We start from the raw sequence: 27,609 nt of genomic DNA on the forward strand, positions 1-27,609 counted from the left end.
CTTCTGTGTTTCTGTTCCGAGTCGCGTGTGCTGCAAGCTGTTTGTTGCTCTTGTTGTTGTTGCTGTTGTTGTTGTTACTCAGTTTACATATGGCGCGAAACGTGCTCGAGTAATGGAACAAAGATCTGCTCCCCTCGCTCTTCTCGTCACTTTTACACTTTTTTGCTGTTAATTGGATTTGATTGGATTTTGGCGCTGCAGGCGCCATCAACTCATAAATACAAATACACATTAACATATATATATATATATATATATATGTGTAGAGCAGTGGGGCAACAATAACAGCATTTGAATCTCAGCGTTGCTCCGATATTAATCGATGCCAGCCCATCTCCGCCTCCTAACCACGCCCTCTCCCTTTGTTGTAGCTGTTTCACAACGCTTTCCTTTCTGTTTCATTTGCTGATCTTTTGCAGAGCATTGTTGTTGTTTGTTGCTGTTGACTTTTTGTTTTCGGCTTTCCCAAAAGTTTGCGCAGCCCCCAAAAGCAAAGCAACAAAAAACAAAAAAATAAACATTTTATGCTGTGTGCCACAGTGGCATAAAAATCGCTAAACTACTGAACTGTAAAGGTTCACTGAACCTGCCACAGCGCCACAAGAGACCCACAGTCAGAGTCCATTGTGCTGCTACTGCTGCTGCTGCTGCTTCTGTTGTTGTTGTTGTTGTTGTTGTTGCCACTGCCTGCCTGCGCCTTTGTTGTATTTGCTTTTCACACACAGACAAATGCTTTAAGCTTCTTTTTTTTTCCCTTTTTTTGTATTCCTTTTATGCATATTTAATATGCACCGCTGATGTTGCAAGTTACAAGTTGCCAGCGTCATCGCTTTCCGTTTCACATATGTGCAATATGCCGCCGCCACCACCAAAGACCCCCGTTCCCCCGTTGCCACGGGGTGCAACTGTGGATGACGACGCACTTGCTAATTTAATCATGTCTTTTCATGCATACCCTGTAATTAAATCTAACTGGAGTCGTCTCGACTTTTCTTGTTTGATTTATTAATGGGCAGACATTGAACTGTAATAAACTCAAATTTAACATTTCCATAAACTGTAACACTAAACTGTAAACATAAAAAAACAGTGATATTTAACATTTTATAAATCAGAAGATAACAGAATGCAGCAGTGTCAATTAACATAAATTTAGCGCTCTTAACAGAGTATGTTTATAGTCCCCAACGGCTGAGCTATATAATTGTGTCTCGGTTGCATGCATCTCAGATAAATAGCGCTATCTCGCTCACACAACTGGACACTCGTTAAAGTAAATATTGTGGCCATTTTCTCTGCCATAAAACGCTTCATATTGTAATTGTTGCTGATGCTGAGCTCTTGATTTTTATGCCTATTATATTTGTATTCGTTGTTGTTTATGTTGTTGCTGTTGATTTGTTGTTGCGCCAACTGCTCCACATTTGAGCCAATTCTCAGATTCTTTGGCATGGCCGAGTTTTTATTCTTAATACGCTTTGGCAGCGGCGCGCGCCAAATCCCATAAGCCAAATAGCCCCAAACTAACGTGCCAAAAACTCAGCGCACTGGAACAACACTGACTGGAACGAACAGTAACAGTAACAGTAACCAAACAAACAGTGGCAGTGGCAACAATCTCTGCTACAGTTAGCCAACTTTCTGCTCCATTCTTTTCTCCTTTAGTTACGCACAGAGCAAAACTAAAGTTGTTGAAGGTTGGCTTTTTTCCGTTGCGTGTTTGATTTTTAAGAAAATAAATTAAATACACATTGCATTTTTCACTTGATGTTGTGTCTAGGAGCGAAAACGCGTCTTGAATATTAAATTCTCTGCATCGTAGCCAGCCAGCCAGCCCGCCCTTTGTCTGCAGTTCAGAGAACTTGTCGGCACACGTATCATAACATTTTTTTATTATTATTTTTGTGTGTATCCTGCTGCCATCATCATTTTTAACCTTATTCTCATTTCGTTTACCTGTGCAGTTCAGCGTCTGTCCCGCTGCCCCTGCCTCTGCCCCGCCCTTTTGCTTCACTGTTGATGTATCGGTATCTGAACTCAAGCAACGTTGAAATCTACCTGACCTGTTATCCACTTCTATCCCTCTCTCTCTCTCTCTCTCTCTCTCTTTCTCTGTCTGTTTGCCCCTCCTTTCTGCTGTTGAGTGTAGTTTAATAAGATTTGTCTGGCAAGGAGCTGGCAACTGGTTTTGTAAAAGGATTGCCTCTGTCTGTGCCACAACGCAAAAGGAAGGCTGTGGCAAGACGAAAAAAACAAAAAAAAAAACGATTTTCTTTTTAAGAATGTGTTTTGTGTGTGTTTTCTTAAAGGTAATCGGATTCAGTGAAATGCTTTCGTTTGCTATCCCCCTGTTTGAACTGTAAATGTCTATTTCATTGCATTTCACACAACGTTTCACAATTTTGCTAAAGCTTTTCCAAATTTTAAATCGTTTCTTTTGCCATCCTTTTGATAATCAAAAATATTTGTAAGATGATTACAAAAAAATAAAGAGAGAAGATTTTTACATAGTAATCATCTTGATTTGATTGATATTTTTATGATATTGTCAGAAATTTTAATGAAAATTTAAAATTTGACAAATCTTTAATCTGGAAAAAAGAGAGAAGATTTGTACATATTAATCATCTTGATTTGATTGATATTTTTCTGATATTGTGAGAAATCTTAATGTGCATTTAAAGTCAGGCAATTCTTTAAACTAAACTTTAAAGAGAACTCTTTGCAGCTCTTCATGCTTTGACTGCGTGGCACTCAACATCCTTCCAGGCACCTGGAGGGTAATTTATAAATAATAGAATGTTGACATAACATTTGTCGATTGTTTGAACTTAACTTTGAAGAAGTCCTTGCTTTTTCCTTTTTCCCCTTTCTATTTGAATACTTTCTTTCCATCACCTTTCCCTTCACAAATGCTTTTGTGTGTTGAAGCTACACCTTCTGTTCATTTCCTTGTTGCATTTCCACCATTTGACAGATTTGTCGCAATTTGTTTCGTTTCGTTTCGCTTTGTTTCAGTCAAGTGTTCCTCGGGCATTGCATGCAACTCTGCCACTTGCCACTTCAAGCTGCTCTCTCCTGCGATTCCCCCAACTCCATTTCCATTTGCTTGATGATGTTGAAAAGTGACTGTGTGATTGTTGTTGCCTCCTTCCCCTGTTCTGGTCCCTCTTCTGCTTCCTCGGCACCAGTTGCAAGTGCATTCGCCTTTTAGGTTAATCCTCATCAAATTAAAAATCATTTTTCTCAATTGCTCTTCACATTGAGTTTCTTTTCTTTTCTTCTCTCTCATTCTCACTCTTCTGAATTCTTAATATATTTACTAAAGTTAACTATGCATAAAGTATTAAGTATTAAAGAAAGAAAAATAAAAAATAATTAATATCTTTTATGATGATGTAAAAGTAAAAGTCTTCAAAAATGCATATAGAAATGCTACATTAATAAAAGAAAAATAAATAAAAAACTCTTCAAGGGTGTCAAAAGTCGTTTACGATTGTTTGTTAGTTGTTGTTGTTGTTGTTTTGGGGCACGGTTATAAATAAATGTGTATTTTAATTGCTTGATTGCAGCAATTAAAGAAAAAGTGAAGCCATAAAGCAGGCGCAGAAAGTGAAACAAACTGTGACAAACTAAATGAGCAACCCACGCGTCAGTTGCGAGGGTCGCGTGAGTGCAACTAATTACAATATAAACAAAAACGAAAACAAAAATCAACAATCAACTAAAACAACAATCAACAAAATGTGGACAACTGTGGAACGCAACGGAATATTCTCATTCTAAGGTGGGAAAATGTCGCTGCGCAGCAACAAGTTGCAACAACAAGCGAGCAATAACAGTAGCGGCAACATGGCCTATCAGCAGCAGCAGCAACAGTTGCTCGCACAGCTGCAACAACAGCATAAATTTCAGGCACAGCAGCAGCAGCAACAACAACAGCAGCAGCAACAGCAGCAGCAGCTCTCTAATGGTGGCAAGTACAACAACAACAGTGCCACAAGTCGCAACAATCTGGCCACACTGGTGGCAGCCATAAACGGGCACGATCAGACCGATGGGGGGCAACAGGGCGGCAGCAGCGGCTATCAATTATCTCCAGCGGCTGCCTCACGTGTTGCACATGCCCCAACCCTTGGCCCGCCCTCCTACAGTGCTGCAACAGCGCAGCCAGCATTCGCCTTCTTCACTCAGCAGCAGCAGCAACATCTCGCCTATCAGCAGCAACAGCAGCAGCAGCAGCAGCAACAACAACAAGCGTTGCCACCGCCGGATCTCACCGATGGCATTGATCATCATCCAGCCGGACTATTTCCGCCCGACTCACCAAAGGCCGTCGTCACCGAGCTGGAACTGGAACAACAGCTGTGCGTTGTGGCCAACATGCAGAAATCGGTGACGATCACAGTCACGCCACAGCGCAGCAACTCAATGGATTTCCTTAACTTCGAGGAGAAGCGTCAGCTGATTGCATCCTCATTATCCCTGTCCGATATACTGCACAGCAATAATGGCAACAATGCCAAGGAATCGAATGCAATCAATGCGAACACTGGTGGTAAGTTTTCTGGCCAATGCCAAGGGACAAATTTTGGAAAATTTGCATTTTTTATTTAATCTCAACTGTGGAGATGAACTTGCCACACAATTCGTGCTAGGATTCGTTTTAGGTGTAGCTAGTTTGGTTAACTCCCACTGGTCACCAAGATACTTCAATTTAATGTTGAAGGTGTCAATTCAGATACCCAAATCCTGGCTACATCCTTGCAATCAACAACAAATGTATCTAAAACAGCAAACAATCATCTTTGCAATCAAAGTTTTGGCTAAACTTTGGTTTTGTTTAATTTGAGTTTCAACGTTCTAAGGCGTAAATCCTACGCAAATATAAATATGTATTTGTATTGTACAATTGGGAAGATAATCTCTTGATTTATTTCACAATCTTGGGTTGTTCATAATCAATTCAAGGCAACAAAAGAAATGTTAGCAATTTAATTCAATGTCCACTTCGATTTGATTGTTCGCATTAATCGCATCGATTGTTTGACTACGGATTTGAAGTTAAATGAAATAAAATGAAATAACTTTAACAACATTTTTGTATTGTTTTCAATTTGTTCTTCCCCCTACAATTTTATACTTTTATTGATTGTTGTCTGTTGGCCGCTTAACAAAACAAAACCAAACCAAACAAAACAGAATATAACCTTTTTTTTTATTTTATTTTGTTTTTTTTTACACATCTGCCGCAGAACGGAAATGTTTTTTGTTCTTTTCTGGCCGAGCGACGTGCCCCAAAATGGTTCACTGCACTTGAATGTGACGCATAAGAGAGCGAGCGAGAGAGGGAAAGTGCGGGGGTGGGGGGATTGTTGTAAAATGGGGCTTGGCTTTAGGGTTTTTATTTATTCGGAATTGGGCATCGAGTGCACAGACAACAAACGGACAGATAGAGAAGTTTTCCAACGCTTTATCTATGCGCTGCAACAAACAATACCAAAGGGGATTAGTCTGTGTTTTTGGGGGCGCACAAGTGGATTACGTGTTGCGATTGTGTTGTGGCTGCCACACACAGGTGCAGCTCTTTGTTGAAATTGTATGATAAATACAACTAATTCCAGATATGTATCTTTGAATTCAAATTTAGACATTAAAAAAAAAAACCCATTTAACAAATCATTTGCATATTTGCCATTTGGCATACTTCATTTTGATTTTCACACCTAAACAGTGGTAGCCACTCGCCCGCCCACCTCCCTCCCTCTGCTCTCTACACTTTTGATGATGGCCTCACTCAAGCATCGCCCCCTCTTTTTGATGATATTCGCAACTGACTGACTGAGTCATAATCACCATCATCAATCAAATTAATCAAGAAATTGGAGTTGACGAGCGCATGTCATATCTGATGAGAGAGAGAGAGCGAGCGAGATATATAGAGAGATCGTCAGAGAGGGGTGCAGTGAGAGCGAGCAAGGGGTATTTACAGCAAAGCTGAGCAGCAACAGTTTTGATTTGCCTGCTCGCCTTGCACTCTCTTCTCACTTTGAGTCGCAGTTAGCGTGACTACAAGAAAAAAAACAACAAGAGAGAGAGAGAGTGAGAGAGAGAGAGAGGGGGGGTCCATTGAATGTCTATTTTTAGAACTTGGCATCGTCTTCATGTCTCTTGCTGTTTATTGGCATTTAAATTTGTTTGCAATTAAAGTGCTCGTGTTTCAAGTTCAAATGAGAGAAAACGAGAGAGAGTGAGAGAGAGAGAGAGCGCACGTGCCGGAGAGCTGTCGCCTGACCATGAGCGAGAGGGAGAGAGAGAGGGAGAGGATAATTAATTCAGCAGTGTGTCAAAGTGAGTCGATGAATCATTTCATTTGTTTTCGCTGTCGCTTTTGCTGTCTTCGTCGACGTCTCAGCCAAGCTATCAGATAGGTAATCTGCTGTTGTTGTTGTTGTTGCTTTTGTTGTTGTTGTTCGCTTGCTTTTGTTAACCGCATTCCGCGCATTTTTCATTTGTTGCAATAATTTGCGAAATTGCAGCGCGTATTTGAAGCTAAAACAAGATTTGAACAAACAGCAAAACGAGAATGTGTTGATTTTCTCAATTATCTGAGTTGAAACCCTGTCACAACATTGTAAGCAACAACCTGTTACATTTGTTAGTTGTTGATGGGTGTGTCAGCAACTCAGCGGATATTCCATATACGTTGCAAGTTCATCCCACTCGTATTGGGCAAGATTTGTGTGTGTGTTGTTAGCACTTTAAATATCAAGAAGATCATTTAATTGAAAGTTCATTGCCTTGCCAAAATTGATAGCTTGGCAGTCGAAACGTTTACGAATATGTGGTAGCAAGAGAACATCGAGAAACAATTGTAAAATCATTTTCTTTGTTTGTTGATTATCGATTGATTATTAAGATCTACAGTTTTCTATTGCAACCCATAATTCTGCATTTATCGCTTCCGTTGCGAGTTGCTGATTTATTGCTTTGAGAAACTTTTTCCCACCTCTTCCTCAACCTGAAAAAAATAAGAAATTGTTCTAATTTCCGCTTATAAATAAAATAGAGAAGTGAGCCTTCAACTTTGTTCCCATGACTTGGCTGAAATCAAACGAATGCGAAATTTATATCAATCGAAAACAATTTCACATCTGGCAATTATTTTGCAACGAAAACTAAACGAGAAAATTGCCTTCAATAAAACATAAATCGATCTGACTGCTGTCTCTATCTTTATCTTTCACATATCTCCTTTTCTCTCTCTCTCTCTCTCGCTCTCTTTCTATTTATCGCTTTTAGCCTTCATTTCCGTCACTGCCTACAAACGTTTTCCAATTTCGATTCAATTGCAATCATCAAACGGTTTTTTTTGTTCATTCGATTTACTGTCCTCCCTTCCCCTCCCCTTCTACTCTCCCCAGCCACTTACTATCTTGCACTTAACTTCAAACGTTCTGTTTGTATCCAGCTGTGAAATCGATAAATTTTTTTTACTTGGTCTATCGATAAATTGCAGCATAGTCCGCCCCATAAAACGCTCGATGTCAGCACCGCCCCATTTGCCATCCACTTAAATTTCATTTGATGAGAACGTGGAGCGAATTTACGCTTTGCTTCTTTCATTCTTTCAATTTGCACGCCAATTTCGCTGTCGGCAATTCTGTCAGTTCCTCACTTCTGTAAAAATACGGTAGCTATCAAATCACAGCAAAACGGAAGACGCAAAGGAAGAGCAAGAGGAAGAGGAGGAGCAGTAGAAAGAGGAGTTGGGGTCCAGTCATAAAGCCAGATAGACAACCAAAAACACTCACGAGCGGTTTTTTGTTGTTGTATTTAACAGTAGCCCGCACTAAAAACGAATCGCGCTACAAAAATATGGAATGCAATAAAAACAAAAACAACAACAAAAACAAAAACAATATTAATGATGGTGATGATGACAACAACAACAACAAGTTTGCATTTAAAACTGGCATGTGCGGATGTTGTTGGAGTGGGTCTGACAGAGTTCAGGTAAAGACAGTTCTTGTTGTTGTTTGTGCTGTTATTGTTGTTGTTTGTGGCGACACAAAAGGCTTGCCAAAGCATAATTTTGTGGGTGGAGCTTGGTTTATTTATATCTGTACAACAACAAAAACAACAACAAAAAAATAAGGCTGCGTAGCCAGAAGGCTTTGCAAACAAAACAAGAGAGAAGCCTGTCGATTTGGCTGCCTTCCTTCCTGCCACAAACAACAACAACAGCTATTTGGCGACTCTTCGAGCAGCTCTGGCGCCTAAAATATAATTTCATTTCGTATAACCTGTAAATTGGCTTAAAGAAAGGGTATGCTGCTGACGGACTACAAACTTACAAACTGCCAGAGATGCTGCCTACTGCCAGTTACATCATTTTGTAAAATAATATCATTTTTATAAATATAATTTTTTGATTTTTTTTTGTTAAATTCATAACTTGAACAGTTGGCAATTTCATGATAGGTTTAAGTCTACTTCCACTTAAGGTAAACAATAGCTTCTTTACAGGGTGTTTCCCATTTGAACACTTTAGCTGCATTGTTTGCATAGACACTTGAAAGAGCTGCCCTGTGCTGACGGTTTCGACGTTGGCGCCATCAATGAAAACAAATTTGGACACATTTCTTTCCCTTGGCGCTTTTCCATCCCGCTCAGCGCAATTACGAGTCTATTCAGTCAATATTTTTATGGCTACGCTAATCGAAGGGTATTAATCAATAAATTGACGTCGAGTGTTTGCTGATTAACTTTGGTTATTTTTGTTTGCGTCTTGCTTCAATACCAATCGCCCCCACCCCCCCTTTTCGGTAATTTCCTGTGCGATTTGGCAACTTGTTAACATTTTCATTTTGTTTACAATAATTTGACTGTGCCTACAATTGGGAGAAGTTGGCTTGTGGGCGAGCAGCGCTGTCTGAGGTGTTAATGCGGCAGCAACTGTAGCTAAACCACATAATTATTATGATGATAATCATCAGCAAAGTTATTTTGTTGTTGACGTTGTTATTGTTCACATCATTCACATCATTCACTTAAATGACAAGTTGTATAAGTAATTTCTTTGCAGTCACGATTTAAAAATAACTGCAACGAAGCTTTGCTTTTGGGTTAGGCTTGAAAATATATATATATATATTTTGCTGTAAGGTGGGTTTTTTTTTATGGTTTTGACGTTTTGATTAGTATACTACGCCTCTAATCTTATAAGACAAAAGTAACTATTCGTCATCGATGCGCATTTCATAACTTTATATGCAGATAAGGCAAATGTTTGCATAAAACGTGATTAAATCGTCAGGTTGATAAGCTCGGCGGGTTGCAAACAGTTAAAAGTGTTGCCAACTTGCTCAAATGTGAATTGAAGCTTTAAAGTTGATAGCTTGTTGTGGAATCTGAGCTTATAAGCGATGTAAAATGATGTCAATTTGTATTTTTAGTGATGAAGTCTGTAAAAAGTATTTTTGAGTTGCCAACTTGTTTGCTGGCATTTCCTATAAGTTGACGGGAGTTGCCACACTTTCAAAATGCACGAAAATGTTTAAAAACATATTTTAACATTTGTAAAAGCACATTTCGAGTACATATCAATATAAAAAATACACGATTATTAGTCTCGAATACCACTAGTTCAAGTTTCGCTAAAAGAGTTCCAAGTTCAAGTTGAAATCGTGTACACTCCATAGTTCATCGTGACCCTCTGGCGAACAAATTGCCACTTAAAATGGAGTTAAACTACAATTAACCAGTTCGCAAAGTGCTTAAGCATAGTTAGCTTGAGGCAACCAACAAAAACCAAAAAAAAATGAGACAGAAAAACAAAACATGCCATAAAATAAAATCACAGCCATAAGTCAAAGCCATGATGACCCCATCGACAATCGAAGCCTTTCCAATCTGTGTGATTAATGCGACACGCTGTTCCTAATGACCCTCGGCAGACACCTCACTCTCATTTAACTAACTCTTTTAACTATGGCAATAAACATGTCACATTGACCGACACGACTCACAAACTGATCGACTGATCGATCAAAATACCGCACCCTTCAGGCTACACTCAAAGAAAAAAAGAAAAAAAACGAAAGACAAGCTAAACAAGCAGCAACTTAACATTTGAAAGAAAGTGTTAATGACTTCTCGAGTTGCTCAAAATGGAGGTCAAGAAATATATATATATATATATTTATCAAAATACAACCAAGAAATTACCTTTGAAAACTTTCAGCAGCCGTATCCAAATAGATTAATTAACAGAGTTTATTCTACAACTAAAATTGAAAGTGATAAATTTATCTGATTTACAAGGCAAATTTAAGATGAACTTTTCAATTTTGTATTCAGGGTTTATTCTGTATACATTTCAAATTGCAAATACTAAATGAATTCGATTCCCAAACGAAAATCACAACAAAAGTTGTGACAACTTAAGTTTTCAAGTCCAAGTTATGAGCCCATTTTGTTTGTACTTTTATTTAGAATATGCAAATCTCAACAGTCGTCAAATGATGAGACGAATTCTTGACTTTGACTTGTCGCTGATGATCTCATGGCTGAGTAGTCAGTCTCATGTTGTGGCACGTGGCCAGCGTCAGCTTCAGTAAAAATGCTTTTATTTTTGCAGTTAATGAAGAAATCTAAATATGCGTTTCGCTTGTAGCACTCTCTCTCTCTCTCTCTCTCTCTCTCTCTATCTCTCTCTCTCTCTATGTATCTTTCTTTCGATCTGTATCTTTTGCAGCTGCACTTTTGCAGTCCGTTTTCATTTATCTTAATTACAGCGGCAGAGTAAAAATGAGAAAAAGCTGGTTACTGCTTGCATTGCGGGTCAAGAGTTTGCAGCAATCCATTTGTCATTCATATCAATTCCAGACGTGTCAGCCGATTGCTGTACAGTCTGCCACAAAATGTTTGCCAATCAGTTTTTGCTTTTTCTTTTTTCATAGATAAAAAACATTGCAAAACTATGTCCATTATCTATCAGACGTCGCCGGTTGCCATTGTCAGCACTTCAGGTGTTTGCCTCGCCTCGGTCGCCGTCCAGCATTCAACTTGGCTCGCTGCCAATTTCTAGAGTTGAAAGTCCTGCCTTTTTTTTGTTTTTTTTTTTTGCCAGCTGTTTGAGAAAGTTTTGGCGCGGGAAATGCATTAACTGTACTTAAAGTTTAGCCAGCCAGCTGAATGCAAACTACTTGCACACAAAGGACTTAACTTAAGCCCACAACTGTTGTCTACTTCTAACTATGTTTGTCTATGGGATTTGGTCTGGCTGGAAGTCTACTTAAAATGTGTTTGTCGAAAGGATTCTCCTTTCAAGTTACTGTTACTGTTTCAAAAATCAATTTGTAGCATACTGTGCAGTGTAAGCAAACTGGCAAACAATTTGTTTAAATATTTACCTCATTAATTATTCAACAATTTGTGCAAATAGTCAAATGAAATACACACAAATGAAAACAACAACAATATGTTGTAATCACAAACAACATTGTTTGCGCCACTAGGAGATACTCTGTAGGCTTGATATTGTTTAGCTAAGTATTTCATTTATTCAGTTTTCTTAGAAAAAAAGCTATTGAACCGTTAAGTTTTAAAGTTTTTGGCTTTCTATTATTCTATTATTTTCCAAGCGAAACATTTTACAGAACTTCTGCTAAAAACAGCTAAAAATTCATGCCGAAACTTGTGAAAATGCTCCTCAAATTTACGCTGCGTATTTAGTTTTTATGTTTTGAAGCCAATTACAAACAGGCAACACTTTAATAATAACAAATCCACAAAATTTGCATCTGCTTTGTTTTGAAGCCAAGCAATTTAGCAGATTTTAATTGCCGCCAGTCAAATTCAGAGTTCATTGAAATGTTTTTAATTAGTTTGGCGCACATTTCTCTGTGTATCCATCTCCATCTCTCCTTCTCTGCAAGTGTATCTCTCAGATACATATGTAAATTAATGTATATACAGTGGCTGGCCCACATATGCTGTTAGTTATAAAATGCAAATGGTTCGTTTGTGATTTACACGAGTTTTATGCTAATTGAAAATGAAATTTTATTTGTTTTTCTTTTTTTTTATTCGTTTTTTTTTTTTGTTTTGCCAATATTTGAGCATATGCTGCTCAACTGAATTGTTTGCCGGCGTTTTTTAGGCTTTATTTTTATCTCTTGTTTTTTGTTTCTTTGCTGTTGTTTTATTTTGTTTGCTGCCGTCTGTCCAATAAACTTATTTGCCTACAGCTCACGCAGCTCGGGCGACAGAGAACAATGTTGTAAATATTCAGCATGCCACCAGGCCAGCCAAAAAACCGCAGGACCATAGCACACCACCGAACCACCGCACCACCTCAAAACTGAAATCAAATTAACCAAAAAGTAAAGAAGAGAAAAAAAGTTGTTGCTCGTTGAGTAATTTGAGCTGCCGGCGTGGCAGAGACAACACGCTTCAATTCAACTTGTTTGCACCCTGGCAGAAGGCATTGTGATTCCGTTGAAAAGCTTGTGACGCATTGAAGAAGATGTCTGCGACTTCATAGAATATATATATATTCCGAGTTGATATATGACTGCCAGTCTATCTGTTTCTATGAGTAGTAGTTCCTCTGTTTTGAATGGAATACTTATAAAAAAACTGGCACACATTCGTATCTTTGCTGCAGGCAGCACATATTTGCGAGCTCAACTCACTCAATACTATTATAATGCTTCTTATATCATCAGCATCGGCTTCCCTAGACAGAATGAGTATTTTTTGTAGATTTATATGGATGTCAGCGAGTTGACTTCGCTCTGCAAAGGGTGTTTAATATTCGGCGTTGCTAGCCAAAGTCTTTCCTATTTTTATTTTTATTGTATACCCTTGAAGAGAGTATTATTATTTAGTCACGCATTAAAGGAGATGTGACTCGAATTCTTGAAAATATATATACAAGTAAATATACCTTGATTCGTCTGTCTGCTCAATGCAAACAGGTATTCTATGCATTCTACCTAATGCAATCTAACGTAACAAATAGTTAAATTTAACAGTTTGTAGTTAAATGGTGTTCTGCTAGGGTATCAAGAGTTCGTCATGCCGAACATAACCTTTCTCTGCTGCTCTTTATGGCCATCACTTTATTACATCGCGTTGCCCCCTTTAACCGTTGCTGCCCCCTCTTTGTGACACACGAGAGTGGCGCTTGAGGCGCTTTCTATTTGATACTGAAATGTAACTCATTCCAATGCTATTTTTAGCCATAATTCAGTTGATTGAATGTCAACGATGAATATGTCAGATGTCATGCAATGTACATGCAATTAGTTGTGAGTTAAGCTGCAACAGAGAGTCTCTTAATGTGGCATACAACACGTGCCGCTGCAACAACAATAACAAACGACAACAAAAATATTACAACCAATAACACAGCCGTGTAATCTATATTTATAAATCATGTAGTTTTCCGATATATATATATATATATATATATATATATATAAAATTTATACATTTATGCGTTTGGTTTATCATTTGATTGCTCTGCATTGTCCCATGATTCATGGCTATTTGTTATTCATTGCTTTTGCTCATAAATCTTTCAATTTCGTTTCTTCTCTCTCTCTCTCTCTCTCACTCTCTCTCACACTCTCTCGTCACATTTATTTTGGACAATTGAGAGAGTTATGAGTTTGCCACATAATACACGTAATCGCCACAAGTGTCTATCGCAATTGACTTTGACTTTGACGTACGCGTGCAAGCCGTCAAATGGTTGTGGATAGAGGGGATTACGGGTGTAATACGGGGGCCTCAGTTTGTGGATGGGCTTGGGTGGGTAACATGAGGTTGCGGCATAAATACTTGCCCATTTTGCATAATAACTCATTTGAAATGTTGTACACACATATAAATTAATACTAACAAAGTAATTGTAAATAATGTAGCTAAAATAAATAAATACTGAAGAAGGGAGTTCAACGAGCATTGTGAGAATTTTTTTTTTTTTTTTTTTTCTCCATAATTTTGTAAGTTTTATGAGTGCACATCATCGTCCCAAAGTCAACAACTATCGATAGCAAAGTCATAAGCAGCTGCATTTGTCTGATAGCCTCCCTCGCCCCCTCAAAACTTTTCCCTCTACTCACTTGTTTTACGTATTTTTGTTTTTGTACTTTTTTTTGACATTGGCTATGGATATGCTGCGCTTCAGTGCCGCAACTGTCATTCAGACACACAATCGCCGCACACACACTTTAAGCCCACACACTCACTGATCTAATATTCCAGTGGTAACTGCTAGTGCTGTTGCCCCTGGTGACGCCCCTCCTTGAGCTGTCAATGTATGATTCGTGCACGTTTTGTATTGCCTGATCAACGTTGCGTATACGTAATGTGATTTGAATTTTGTGCAACGTGCATGCTGAACGCTTTGTTGCGCTTTTTGCAAATGTGCCGTGCGACAAAACAACCAAAAAAAAAAAAGAAAAAAATCTGTCGCGAGATTTTCCATTTTCATTTTCCCATTTTCCTCAAAAAAAAAGAGCCGTTGTCAAGATACGTGACAGCCACAGCCCCAAACGTAAATTGACTGTGCCGCCTATCTCTGCCTCTTCCTCTCTTTATCTACCCCTCAATTGTTGGTGGGGGAGGGAGGGGGTTGAATCCACACATTGCCAGCATTTTTATCTGTGTTTTTCGCAAGGCGCGTAATTACAATTAATTTCGGGTTTCATACACCGCAATCAAAATCGACTGACAGGCACAGCAAATTAGCTCAGTAATCGCATAGTTGATTTTAGTGTTATTAGGCACCAATTACCGGCGCTTGCAACCTTCAAATATAATTTCAGTTTATTTTTGAAAGCTCACCAAAAACCAATACCAAAAAGAAAGCAACAAACTCAAAATCAGACATTTTTTATAGAGCACATTTTATAATATTCATTTCTGTTTTGTTTCTCACTTTCTTTGTCACGTGTTGCACTTGGCAGACATTTAAATTTTCTGCTTCGCTTGGTTTTTCCTCGCTTTTTGGCTATAATTAATTTTTTCCTCGTTATGCATTTTAATTTGATTTTTGTGTTGGATTTTTCACTGACACTCTGTCAGACCGTCGACATTTTTTTCAACGCATTAGAAATTTTAACTAAGACAAGAGCGCAAACTATTATATATTATTATTTATTGTACATTATTTCTGTGTCACGTTTAGCAAATATAAATTGTTGTTGCTGCTGCGGCTTCTGACTGTCAATTTGCGTGGCTTAGTTTATCAGCAATGCTATATCTATGTAAATATGTGTATATATATACAAAGACATATGTGCACTTGACTGTGCTTTAAGTGGAACACGACAATTGTCAATTTACATAAGCTGCTATAGATAACTACATACATACGCATATATATATATATATATATATTGTAGTGGGCGATGTAATTGATTTGAGACATGCAACTGGAAGTTATGATAAAGTTAAAGCTGATAGCAGCACTGATTGAAATAAAAGCTGATGACAGAGCAAGCGCATTTTAAAAGTGCCCAGTATATTATATATTATATATTTCGTTTGTTTAAAAAGAGTATAATGAAGTCGGCAGGTTGCCTCCGTTCGGGAAGGGTATTTTAATTTTCGACGTGTCTAAGATAGCCTTCCTTCCTTCTCCGCTTCTACCATTTCTTTTTTAATTGATCATTTAAAATTCTCTGTGAATTCATATCTAACTCTAATACATATTTAAATGAATAGATAATAATCTTGTATATTTTCCTTGCGCAAACAATGAAATTTATGCGAATAATTAAACAGAAATATTCGCACTTAAACATAAAAAAAAAAACAAGCACAAATCATCATTTAGACGTTAATATATTGTTATTCATAATTTATATGCCATGTTATTTGCCACATGTGTGTTTGCATAATTCATACACAATTTTTCTAGAAACGTTTCCCCCTTCAATTGAGCAACTTTCCATTTTGATGTTGTTTTTTTTACACACATTATTTGCTATCTAATAATATTTTTAAAATTTAGCATTTGTCAGCTGAATTTGCTGTTTTGTCTGAGGGCATTCAAGCGAGAATAACAACACTTTAGAGTCACAGCAACAGCAACAGCAACAGAAACAACAACAAATGAAAACAATGGGACCCACAAACAACTTTCGCGAAAACTCGTTTTCCACGCGTTCGCATAAAAAATATTACAAGCATTGTTATTGTTGTTGTTAGTAGCTGTTTGTTGTTGTTCGTTGTTGTTGTTGTTGCCGCCCTTGTCGTTTTTTTTTGTTTTTTTTTTGAAGCCAAATCTTTAGAGTATGCTGCATCCATTCAAACGTGGAGCAGCAGCAGCAGCAGCAGCAGCAGCGGCAGCAGCAGCAGCAGCTGTGCCTCCGAAAATCCAAAACCGGTTTCTCGCAATATGTAAAAATAAAAAAATCATTTATATATATGTATGGTGGGAGCCGACGTCGACGTCGACGTCAACGTCGCCAGCGACGCTGACTGAGTTGTGTTTTATTTATATATTTTTGCATATATTTTGCGTTTGTGAAAATTCGTTGCTTTAAAAAAGTTTTTCTTTAATCTCATGCTGTGATTTTTCTCTAAAGTTTGTCGGCTTGTTCTTTTTGTTTTTTTCTTTATTTTATTTTTTATTTTTCTTTTACATTTTCCATGGCGCCATTTAAATGAGGCATCATTTCCGTTGCGGTTGTCGCCTTCGGGCTGTATTGCATGTCATTCACGTGCAACAGCAACGGCTGCAGCCGCAGCAGCAACAGCAACATCAACTTCTCAGTGGTGTTACTACTTCTATGTTGTATCCCCTCTTCACCCTCTCCCTTCGTGCTTGACACACATTTTTGTTTTTGCAGCGCGCTCTTTAAGTCGGTGGGGCTCCCTTATCTCTGCCCTGTGTCGTCTCCCCGTTATGCAACGCAAATCAAGCATGAAAAGCTGCTTCAACAATTGACCACAATTGGGACAGAACTTTGACACACACACACACACAGTCCGACTGTGCCACAAACAGAAGCTGAAGGGCCACGCGTCTCACTCAGAGAGAGAGAGAGAGAGAGAGAGAGAGAGATAAAGAGAGAGGGGGGTGGGTTGGAGTGGTCTGTGGTTAAGGAAGCCAAATAGTTGTTGGCCCATTTGCCACAGTTTGCGGTATTTATAAATACTCTGTAAGAGTGCGACTTAAAAGACTTTCAAACGTTGGTTGCCAACTTTTGATCTCATTTCGAGTTAATAAAAGTGCTGCTTTGAACCACGCTATTTTTCAACACTAATTAAAGTGTTGTGTTGCACTTAAAAACTAAAGTGAACTTGAAAGGTTTCGCTTTAAAGATGAAGCAATTGGACCACAGCCTGAATGTTATTTTATTTATATTGACACAGTGTATTGTGATAATTATATTAGATTAGTCAGCTTTATTTACACTGTGAATCCATTATAAATAGGAAAAAGCATGTAACAATTAATGGGAAGCAGTGGGAAGTATATATTCTTGATCGGCAGCAGCAGGCGAGCTAATATTGACGATCTCAGAGTCTATAATACTCTTTATTGATCTCATTCTAAATCTTTTGTGTTTTTTTTACACAGTTTTTTAGATTGTAAGCGTAGCTGAACTTCGTTGAGTGGTTGTTGATTTTGTCATTTGTTATTTTTCATGACATTTTTTTTTCCCTCCATTTGGATTGGTTTTGGAATTCTCCTCCAGCTATTTGTAGGTAGCCTAATTTCAACGCTTGAATTGCTGTCCATGGCAACATATACTAAGCTGTGTGTGTGTGTGTGTGTGACTAGACTGTGTGGGTGTATGTTTAGGTACGTATGTGTGTGTGTGTGTGCCCAGCTTATCGGAGGCAGCATCTCAGAGTCCACAACAACAACAACAAACTAGTCACAGCTGCCACAGCAGCAACATCACTCGAATGGGGCAACTTTGAGATGGAATGTTTTGCTTTGTTTTGTTTTTCTTTTTTTCCTTTTTTCGTTTGTGTCTTTTGCTAACTGTCTCTTCCATCTATCCATCTATGAGATACAGCCACCCGCCCGTCCCACTCTCATTGCATATGTGAGATTTTACCCAATTGGCTAAGCAAACTAATCAAAAAAATGAAGCACAAATATCAAAGACTAAAAATTGGTTAAGGGGGTGAAGTGGGATTAAGGGGAAGTGGAAGAGGAAGGGGGCTGGGCGAGGGAGGTTTATTTGAGCTGCGCCCATCCTACTAGTTTGCTTGCTGGCCAACTACATTTGGCTGGCTACAAAACTCAACTAGCTGGTTTATTTGTATGCAAGCTGGATTGCTGACAATTTTGCTTAGAATTCTTTGGTGCGCGGGCACTTAACTTTCTTGTTGTTGTTGCTGTTGCTGTTGCTGTTGCAACAGAAACCTGTTTTGAATTCGTAATTGAATTGTCAAATGATGATCATGATGTTATTGATAATGTTGTCGATGTTTGTTGATTATATAACAACAAACAGCAACAGCAGCAAGCTTTGTTTTGTAATTTTCGCTTTTCAATTTTTGCTTTCGATGGGCAACAACAGCAGCAAACACAAATATGTAGCTGCAACTGCAATATTGCAATATTCCGCATGCCACCAAATATATGGGGTATGGGGTATGTGAGGTGGTATGCAGGCCCCAATTTGGCGGCCTCTTTTCCGCTTCCGCGCACCGTTGCATATTCATAATGGCGTTGACACAATTTCAGCTGCCAGCTAATTAATATGACTCTAATGCGCTCTTGCTCACTCTAGCACACATTTAATCTCTCTCTCTCTCTCTCTCACTCACTCACTGTCTCTCTCTCTCTGTCTGTCTTTTTGCAGCCAAGAAACAAAATGGCGCAGCCATACGCACAAATAGTTTGGGCTCCGGCACCCGCACCCCACCCCTCGAGCGGAAAAGCAAATTGAGCGCTTTGGGACGATTCTTCAAGCCGTGGAAATGGCGCCGAAAAAAGAAGAGCGAAAAATTCGAAGCAGCCTCCAAATGTAAGTGGACGAAAGCATTTTATCTACTACAATTTCAATGAATATTTCATAAATATGCATATTTTTATGGTCGTCATGGTATTTACAGCACTGGAGCGCAAGATTTCTGTACGTGCCAATCGCGATGAGTTAGTGCAAAAGGGCATTCTGCTGCCGGAGAGTCCGCTGGGCAACATACCAGAGCCGGGTAAGTGTGATGAAGAGGTTGGGTCAATATCTCTCTTAAGTTTAAGATTTGCTCAGATTTGACTCTCAATTGAGTCAACAAGTTAAACTTTTTGTTGAACCTCTGATGGGTTTTATACATTTTAGATAAAGGACTTCAGAGTTCTACATTTATATTTATCGCTGTTTGTCTATTTGTTCAATGTTAAATCTTTGTTTGAATAATTAATCTAATATATCTCGTATAACAGCTTAGTGTCCACAATAAACATAAACAGAATATATATACAAACAAACAAGTATATATAAGGTAAAGTAATTGTTAGGGAAATCAAACATAAACTGAGTAAAAGTTGCTTATTCGCTGTTTTCAAAGTGTTATTTGGTCAATCATCAGCAGTCAGTGGCAGTAACAAAATAGTTAGTTGACAACCAAAGTTTCATCTGCCTCCGAAAATGTTTTCATATTTATTCTTGTCATTCGTTTGACATTGCTTATGCTGAATTATTTACACTCCTGTCTATAAACCACATTCTACTTCCCAGTGCAATTTGTTGACACAAGCAGCCAACTTTTTTTCTTAGTTGGCAAACTGTTTGTGCAACTTCAGCTTTTGCCCGCAGGAGGGCGTGCACAGACACAGACAGAGACACACGGACAGACGCATATCTTTGATGGCTAACGATTGAGTCAACAGATGGAAATTGGCCATAATCCACGCACGATTTAGTCGACGACGACTAAGTCAACCGTTGAGCTTAGCCCGAGAGTCACGCAGCTGATGCCAGGTTTAAGCATTCGCTGGCACTTTGCTAAATTGTTTGCCTCAATAACGGGGAAAGGCTAAAGAGTGGTCAAGTGGGGGGGAAATACACTTGGTCTCTGTTTTCCTTCCGTGTCACCTGAGACATGACGAGACGAGTCAGTTGGTGCTGACACAGCTGGAGAGTGGAGTAAACACTCTAGCCTCTCAACGGGGCAATGTCGCGACATTGCAACATTCTCCGGTGATGGTAATTAATCAACGGCTAATTGTCAACGCGCGACGTCAGCGAGCCGAAGCCTTTCTACGATAAAACGCACGTGAAACGCATTCAAAATCAATGAGAAGAGACAGAAGAAGCACGGGCAGAGAGAGAGAGAGAGAGAGAGAGAGATAGATATGGCGAGAGGCAGTGGGGGGGTTGCTGAAACGAACCTACCTCAAGTTGGATTTGCTTGAGTCAGGCAAGTTGGGCAAAGCTTGGCGCTGCCACTAGACAACAGATGGCGCCATCTGGGGGTGAAAGTTTTTTCTTTTTGTTTTTAGAGAAAGCTTTAGACGAGAAAGTTGAATGAACGAAAGAATGAAAGAGCTGTGCTTAAAGCTTGCCACATTTTTATGAATGGCTGAAAGTAGACACAGCAAAAAATAAAAGCGTTATTTTTTAAAATGTGAAATAACTTAAAAATAAATTAATAAAAAAAATAATATTTAGATAATATGTGCATTTAATTCATTTCCCAATTTAATAAATTTAACATTTCTAACGAATATCTAGTTTTTAATAATTAATTTAGTCCATCTTAATTTAAAAAATTAATACTTTCTATATTATTTATCGTGACAGGCGAGGAGTCGTACTATAATACAAGCGGAGCTAATGCCAATGGCTCTCTACACTCAGCCGTCCACAATAGTAATTCCATAAATCAAGCCAACAATTCCATAAATGCCACCACTTATGGCAGCGCCCAGCAGCAGTTGCAGCTGCAACAGTCGGGTGGCGTGCCCAGCTCCATATCCGTGCAACAGTTCAATGCAAATTCCATGCTCAACGGCGCCAGCCTCAATCAACAGAATTCCATGGCCAATGGCTGCCTCATTTCGGATGGCGCCTCCTCGGACACATCCTCGATGAGCGGCGGAGTCCCGCACTCCCAGTCGGCACCGCAGCAGCTGGGTGTCGGGCAACCGCCGCAGCAGCAGCAGCAGCAGCAGCAGGGACAGCCCCCACCGCTCACCCCACTCGCTCAGCACCATCAGGCATTGGCTCAACAGTTGCAGCAGCGATTCGCCATCAGCAATAATAACGGTAAGTTTGAGAATTATTTAAATTAAAAGTGGGCTGGCAAAATGGGGGTTTTTCACATTAGTGTACTTAAAATTTATTGCCTTTTGCAAATGGACCAACTATATATTGTCGGGCCTTATATTTACTGTAAATTGAAATGTAACAATTGAAAGGGAAGTTTCTCGAAATGAATTGGTTTGTCAACATCGATGCGAAGTTTCCTGGCTTTTGTTAACAATTTGTGAAGAGCAAATCGATGGAATTGCTTAAAGCAGACGAATTTCATATTGCTTCTGCATATGTTTCGAAGAAAAACCAAACCTGCGATGCCAAAACTGCAATTTCAAAAATATTCTGCGACTTTATTGCGTTTGGAAAAATTGAATTCAATAAAAACAGAATGCCTGAAACATTATTCCAAGACTTTGTCAGGAATTTCGATGGTTGTAAAATTCTGCTCAGAACTTTGCGCATTCCCTTAACCAATATTATTTCTATTTGATTGATATACATAGTTTATGCTGTCAATCAATCAATCGATTTATATTATAATTATATTTTCAATCCACTGATTTGTTTTTATAAAACTAATCACTTTCATTTTTTTTAACAAGTGTTCTATGAAATCAGCATAATTTGTCAAACGCATTGTGGCAGAAAGCATTGCATAGTTTGCGGTTGTGCCACAAAGCGATAAATATCGTTGCCTACTTTTAAGTGTTTGGGCGGGCAAAACTCAATTACGAAAACATCAACAATAGTCGTAAATTAAACGCGCTTTAAGCCAATTTGATGCCAGCTAACGCCCGGAAAACAGTTAGTCAGGCGCCTTGCCTCCTCACGCACACACACACACGCATGTGTGTTTGTGTTCGCTTTGCCAAAAAAAGAATGTCAGCATTTGCGGCAGCTTGCCAAATAGTCAGATAAAATGTTAAACAAAACACAAACAAATTCTTAAATAGTTGTAGGGATAATAGAAAGCGAGGAGGTGGGGAATGGGGTAGGGGGGGGGGGGGGCGAGTGGGTGTTGCAGACATTGTTGGCTATTTAAACGGTAAACAAATAACGCTTCTGCTGGCATCACTCTCTCTCCGTCTCTCTCTCTCTCGCTCGCTCGCTCTCGCATAATGAGCAGCTCGCATATTTGATGACTATGAAAATATTTAGTGTGCTTGAAGCGCTTCGTGTTTGTTTGCTTTGTTTTTTTTTTTATTTTCTTTTCCATTTTTGCTTGTTTGATGATGCGACGATATCTGCAGCTTTAATAGCCGGCATGTGCTGCTTGCTGTTGCGCGCTGCTCTTTGCTCGTCTCCGTCGCCGCCGTTGTCAACGTTCTCGCGACGCGCACGTTTTGTGCTTTTGTTTATTTTGCACTTGTTTCGCTGAGAGAGCCAGTCAAGAGAGAGAGAGAGTGAGAGACTGCTGGAGGGAGGAAGAGCGAGAGCGTATTCTCTTTGTGCTTACGCTCTCGTCTGTTACTTTTTATCATTGCTACTGCGTCGTTTTTGTTGTTGGCTTTTGAGTGAATTCGACTGGTCGCGTCGCATTTTTATGGCAAACGGTTTCTGCTGCCTGTCGGCTCTGTCATTTCCTATGTTCAGTTAACATTAAAACGCAGCCCGCTAGAGCAGCGCGTGTTTTTCTCGTCGCGTTAGAACAATACAAAAAAAAAAAAAAAAAAAACTAAATAAATAAATAATAATAATATTAATTACAAAAAAAAAGAAGAAAAAACAACAAAAATATTTACACGCAAAATATGCGCAAATATTCGTAATTGTGTTTACTTTTATACGTTTTGTTTTGTTTTTATTTTTGTAATATTTTTTTTTTGTTTTTTCCTGAAGTGTCGCACTCTCGCTGTCTCGTCCCCCTCTCCCGCTCTCTTTGTCTGTCTCGCTGACGCTCTTTCTCTCTCTCTCTCTCTCGCTCTCTCTCTCTCTCCCTCTCTCTTTCTACCCCATGTGTGTGTCTGTGTGTGCGTTGAACAACAATTGTACACGTCAAAATATGTAATATTTGATAGCTGCAATTTTTATAAGTCATTTAGCCAGACGCCGCCTTGTGTTTGTGCATAAATTCAAGGTGAAGCTGCTTTTAAAGAGCCTTCAAATTGTTTGGCTCTAAATATTAGTACAGGTTTTTTCTGCTTCTGTTTTTTAGAATGGCATTTTGTTGACTTTTTATAATTACTTCTTAGAAATCAGTTGAACAATTATGTCTAATGCTTAAACTACATTTGCCTGCTCGTTTTTTCCGCATAAAATATACCATTTTAAAATAGACCAGCATTTCACAGTAAGAACAAAAAAATAGGTGCAACGTCAGCGAAATTGCAACGAATGCAATTACAAATTGTGTTTTGCGGTTTTGTCAACAGCAACAAGAGTGCTTTGAGCCTAGCCAACCGAACCCCCCGTAACACCCACCGTCACCCCCACCCCCGCCACTGCCAAAGCCCTACGAAATAATAAAACGAAACAAAAACAAACCAGACGAGGACTAACGTCTAACGGTACATTTGAAATGCTTGCTTTCGACGAAACGCGCACAAAGCGCAATGCTAAAAAAATATTTGTGTAAAAGGAATTTCTGTGTAAAAATGCAACAGCAAGAAATGAGCGAAGGGAGCGGGGGAAGGGGGTAGGGAGACGATGGTTGGGTTGGGTTGGGGTGTGACGTATTCAAAGCAGGCACGCAAAAGCATTTCTAATTTGCATGTGTGTGTGTGTGTGTGTGTGTGTGTGTGTGTAGAAGTAGTTGCTGCTGTGGTTTGCTTGGCTTTTTGGGTGGTTTCCGGTTGAGCAGCGTCTTGGTTTTTTATTTGTTTTTTATTTTTCGGGGTTTATTTGTTGAGCTGTGTGTGTGTGTGTGTGTGTGTGTTGCAGCGAGCAAGCTGGCGAGCGAGTGAATAACTTTAATTTTCCGTCATTCCATTTTTGGTTGGGTATTCGCCGCCTGTGCTGTGCTGCGTTGCTCACACATTACGCATACGCAGCGTCGGCCAAGTGGCTTGTGTGGCGGAGGAAGCATCAAATTGTTGCCTACCATTGGGCGAACCTCTCCCTCTCTCTCTCTCTCTCTCTCTCTCTCTCGTTCGCTCGCTCTCTCTCAAGCGAGCGTTCTCTCATTAGTTGCCATATCCTTTTTTGCGTCCTGCCTTTTCACATTGTTATTCGTTGCGCTCTCTCGCTGCGTTTGCCTCTCTCTCTCTCTCTCTCTCTCTGGCTTTGTTTTGCTGCTACGGTAAAAAAAAAAAAGTAACAGGACCAAAGTAATGGGGAAAAAATAGCAGCTCAGCAGACTGTGGCTAATTTTACGTTGTGTGCACGTTAAAGTTTGTGCATTAAACTTTTAAATAATAGTAAAAAGTGCATTGAGTTGCTTAAAACAAATTGTGGCCTAAACACATGTTTACAGCTATCTATTTGAGTTTGTGCTTGTGTGTGTGTGTCTGTGTGTGTGTCTCGCTCTCGTTGACCGCATCTGCATCCTGAGGTCGTCCACCTTTTTTTTCCCTCTTTCGCTGCGCTTTCGTCAGAGATGCGACGCGAGTTGAGTGCTGTCAGTGTGTGTGTGTCTCTCTGTGTGTGTGTGTCTCTCTGTGTGTGTGTGTGTGTATTTGTATATGTGTGTTTGTGTATGTGTCTTCTGTTTTCTGTTTTTTCTCTGCACTAGAAATAAATATATATTTCGCAAGTTGCTCAACTTATTTTTAATAGTATGCAATCAAATTGATGGCTCTTGTTGCTTCAGTTCAGCTCCTTTTTGTCTTGGGCTAGGTTAGCGCGCAGCAGTGTTGCAAAGTGCCACAAAAGCAAGCAACGCTGCCTCTTTTCATCCCTTGGCCAGCTGGAATCTTAAGGGATTCGCATGAAATTGATGAGTTTGCAGTTCACAGTTCACTCGCAACCTTATGGGAACTATTTGCTGAAAAGCTGTTCACCTTAAGTCTCTCTAGAACAATATGCTCATCATCTCAATAGTCGAATAATTTGTTTCATTTTTGTATTTTTTGTTGTTGTATTTTTCGTACTTTGATTTCCGCTTGTGCCGCATTCTAATCTAATAAGATATGCTATTTTTGTATTTGCCGTTTCTCCAACAAAATCTTATTAACTCGCTCAGATAAATTGCTGCAAAGCACTGCCCGATAAGCACTCCTATGTATATACATATATATATATATATATATATATCCAGCCGTATATAATTGAGTCAGTGTGCGACGCCCACATTTGAGATAATGCAATTAGACAAGGCAGCCAACTGAAGTCAGTTGTTGTTATTCCAATTGAGAGGTGGAACGTGGCAAGGAGGAATCTGTTCCACAAGAGCACTCTATAAATTCGTGTAATCTGCGTGTGTGTGTGTGTGTGTGAAGCAAGTCATTTAATAATCATAATACCCAATAATATGTTGTCAATAAGGGGTCTATTCAATTTCAATGGATAATAAAACACTCAGTTTTTTATAGATTTTTCAATTGTTTCACAAAATTTAAGGTCAGCTTAAACCATTTTCCCTTTTGTTATTTTTGATTTTTATTTTTTTCTAGAGAAGTTGAAAAAGTTTCATAGATACTGGTTTGGAAATTCACTGGGTATAAGATCAACACACTGCCCTGTCCTTCTGCTTGAGTTATCTCGTTGAGCTTAGTCATTACTGCTAGCCAAGACAAACAAAACGTTTCCAACTTGGCAATTAGGGCAGCAACAAGCAAAAAAATTAAACAAAAAACAACAAAAATTTCCAGTCATTGATAAGTTTTGATTACCAATCGTTTGAAAATTCATTAGCCACATTTTTGCTTTGAAAGTTGCCTTAAAAGTAAGTTGAGTTTAACCATTTTTGGGTCTGCTTTGCTGTTTTGGGCCATTTGTTTACCAACTTTTTGGTATTTGGCTTAAATGATGAATGACCGTATTAGGCCAAATTGTTAGCTACCTTTGGACAGCTCGTACAAATGGTTATTGTTAACTATCGATTCGTGCTGTGTGTTCGCCACCTGCGCATTTTGCATTTAATTTGCTAATTAAATTGTCACTGGGTGGATTAACCACATGGCAAAATAGAGTCAATAGACTCTGCACTGCAAGAAAAACTGCAAAAATGCAATATTTTATTTGTTTATATATATAAATATTAAACAATTATTTGTTGTCAAATGAAACATGTAAATTAGATTAAATTCATAAATTCTTTATAAATTTTATAAAAATTATATATATATTTTTTGTTAAGTGTATTAAGGACTGCGTCCAGTTGTGTCCTGCTATAGTCCCCTGTGCTGGCTGGCCACTCCTCAAACCTTGCATGCCATTGGCTCGTTATCAACTGTGGCCCAAACACTCGTTTCGACATCCGTTTCCAGCTCGTCCACTCGTCTGTGTTTCCTCCTTTCTGCCGCTATCCTTTTCGCTTTGGTTCGCTTGTATTTTGTTCTAGACGGTTTCCGTTTACGACACATGCAAATGAGTCAGTTTTGGCCAGTTGGCCAGTTGGCCAGTTGGCTAGTTTATGCCCTCCTCGACCATTTCTCGTGTCTAATTTGTTTAACAAATGCTTTGCGCTGTTCGCACCGATCTTTTCCACTGCCTTTCTTCGCTTCCATTCCGTTTTTGCTCATTAATTAGCATTTTTACTCAGTGTTCGATTTATTATTGTCCGGATTTTGTGTAAACACAGCACCCAAAAACAAGAAAAATTAACGAGCATGCACAAAGTGTTTTTCATTTTTCATTAATAAATACTCTATGAAGGAATTTGGATATATTTGCATTGGATAATGCCAGACTTTGTATGCTGTTATTTTATTTTCAATATCTTAGAAAAGGTTCTTCTGGCAATTAGATGGAACCCCTTGTTTTCCCCTTGAAAAACACTTGGAAATTTAATCTCTCATGGACATAAACAGTTGGATCTCAAGCAATCAACTTGATAAGGCTGAAAACCACTTCAATTCACTTGCCTGAACAATTGCACTATCAATTCAATTGTAAGCAGAAGGCCTAAAATGATTTCACATCTTGACCAACTCAATTCACGTAATACTATTCCTAGGCAACTCTCTGATATCTAACGAAGTTGTAAGGCTTTATTAACTGATAATTGCCCGATTAACTGATAAGTTTTGAAAGCGTATTCAAGAGTCGCCCAGCAAATTCGTTGCTTTTTCAATTTAATGTTTCTCTCGCCTTGCACATTTCACGGCTCTCGTTTCTTGCTTGCCTCAATTAAAAACACTGCTGCTGCCCACATGGTTGTTGTTGATTTTTTTTTATTATTTATTTATTTTTTTTTTTCTGCTTGCTACCATATTTTCGAGATACATTTTAAGACGCCATAAAAGTCGAGAAATGACAATGTCAA

At 38.9% G+C, this 27,609-nt stretch overlaps 1 protein-coding gene across 11 annotated transcripts in view; it reads left to right on the forward strand.

Moving 5' to 3' along the window:
• LOC6558304 (phosphatase and actin regulator 4) overlaps positions 1 to 27,609 on the forward strand; it is a 105,389-nt gene that overhangs the window by 24,844 nt on the left and 52,936 nt on the right. For 6 of the 11 annotated variants that reach the window (XM_032743163.2, XM_032743162.2, XM_032743159.2 and 3 more), the window contains 3 exons: positions 18,849 to 19,013; positions 19,102 to 19,200; positions 20,790 to 21,254. In XM_032743163.2, the coding sequence (XP_032599054.1) occupies positions 18,849 to 19,013; positions 19,102 to 19,200; positions 20,790 to 21,254 (729 nt within the window). Of the gene's footprint in view, positions 1 to 3,572; positions 4,559 to 18,848; positions 19,014 to 19,101; positions 19,201 to 20,789; positions 21,255 to 27,609 lie in introns of all 11 variants that reach the window. The other 5 variants (XM_032743157.2, XM_001984343.3, XM_032743156.2 and 2 more) reach the window with 1 other exon arrangement.

This window comes from Drosophila grimshawi, unplaced genomic scaffold (assembly GCF_018153295.1).
Source record: "Drosophila grimshawi isolate 15287-2541.00 unplaced genomic scaffold, ASM1815329v1 contig_44, whole genome shotgun sequence".
Lineage (NCBI taxonomy): Eukaryota > Metazoa > Arthropoda > Insecta > Diptera > Drosophilidae > Drosophila > Drosophila grimshawi.